Source organism: Aplysia californica, unplaced genomic scaffold (genome assembly GCF_000002075.1).
Source record: "Aplysia californica isolate F4 #8 unplaced genomic scaffold, AplCal3.0 scaffold00706, whole genome shotgun sequence".
Lineage (NCBI taxonomy): Eukaryota > Metazoa > Mollusca > Gastropoda > Aplysiida > Aplysiidae > Aplysia > Aplysia californica.
This window is the reverse complement of record NW_004797976.1, coordinates 258,328-259,759: the sequence shown is the minus strand read 5'-3', so window position 1 is coordinate 259,759 and position 1,432 is coordinate 258,328. Positions and strand designations below refer to the sequence as shown.

The following is a 1,432-nucleotide window of genomic DNA, read 5'->3' as shown; positions in this document are numbered from 1 at the left end:
TCTCTCTCTCTCTCTCTCTCTCTCTCTCTCTCTCTCTCTCTCTCTCTCTCTCTCTCTCTCGTTGTTTCTGTTTTTCTCTACCTTCTCTCCTTCATCCTCCCCCCGCCTCTTTTCCTCCCCCGCTCCCCTCGCCGCCTCTCTTCCTTTCTCTCTCTTGTTAGTCTTCCTGTTGCCCTTTCTTCAGTCTGGAAAAGGGACATAAATTACAAATGTGAAAAAAAAGAGAAGCATTAACACAAAAAATCGACATCAGTCCTTTTCAGAGACTTTCTAAAGATAGATTCAGACTCACTCCTCCAAGAGCCGGATGCGAAATCCGAACACTGTCATAAGAGCACAAAGCAACGTCAAGTAATTTCTGCAGGTAACATAGCGGGGAAGACGACGGCTCAGGTGAGAGAGAGAGAGAGAAGGGCGGAGGAGGAAGAGGAGGAGAAGGGTGCGGGAGAAAGGAGACAATCCAGATTAAGATGGATGTGTCCAGGCCAGAAAGAAAGACTGACGGCAACAGGTCCAGGAAGCGGTGCGGGGCGCTAAAAAGGAAGAAAACATAAAGCATTAGGAGGAAATAAACGGCCCTTTTGTGCTGTGCTCATTACAGATGACATCGAGGTTTGCCTCGTTTTACCAGTGTTAGGGTAACGTACAGCTGGACAGATCTAGATCTAGTTGAGATTCTTTTCTCTCTCTTTCTTCTCTAGAACGTGAAGTGTCGTCTGATATCTACTACCTAACCGCGTGTGTTTTAGAGTAAATCAGCTAGTTTACAAACACTTCATAGACACAGCTTTAAAGTGCTTTCCAAAAAATTCAAATTCCCAGCTGTGAGAGTTAAGAATACGGAGTGTTATACATAAACTTATAGTCAAGAACAACAAAAACAAAAGAAAACGAATTATTGTGATTAAATACTGGTTTTATCATTGATCTCAGACAAGAAACCACAAGCAAGGCATTTAAAAAAACTAATCAGAAATCGAAAAGGGCAATGTATTACCATCATTAGAAGGAGGAGACTGTTTTCGAGAATCGGAGACGTACTTTCTTGTAGTTCGACAGTCTGTGTTCGTTTTATGTTGAGCTGATTATTGTGACTGAAAGTGCTGGTCAACAACTCCGACTTCACCATGCTCCTGGTCAAGAGTTTACTCCTTTTAGCCTGGACAGTTAACGCGTGTGATGGCTTGCGTGTGCAAGATATGTTTCCAAGTGAGTCTGATACCTGTGGTATGTATACAAGTGTATTTGTGTTGTTATAATGTGTGAGTGTACGTACACTTTTGTGAATACAAGTTGTGTATGAATGTGGGTCTCCTTGTGTACAAATGAGTGTGTACGTTTTGGTGTTTGTATTACGTTTGTGAGCGTTTGTTTGTCTGTATAGGTGTGTGTTTGTTTTGTGTGTGTGTGTGTGTGTGTGTGTGTGTGTGTG

At 42.5% G+C, this 1,432-nt stretch overlaps 1 protein-coding gene across 1 annotated transcript in view; it reads left to right on the top strand.

Annotated features, from left to right (window-relative positions):
• Positions 1-1,127: 1,127 nt before the first annotated feature.
• The window catches only part of LOC101849729 (chorion peroxidase), a gene marked incomplete in the record, with an annotated part of 22,038 nt that continues 21,733 nt past the window's right edge, over positions 1,128-1,432 (top strand). Inside the window, 1 exon segment of the mRNA XM_035972483.1 lies at positions 1,128-1,227. Within this exon segment, the coding sequence (XP_035828376.1) occupies positions 1,128-1,227 (100 nt within the window).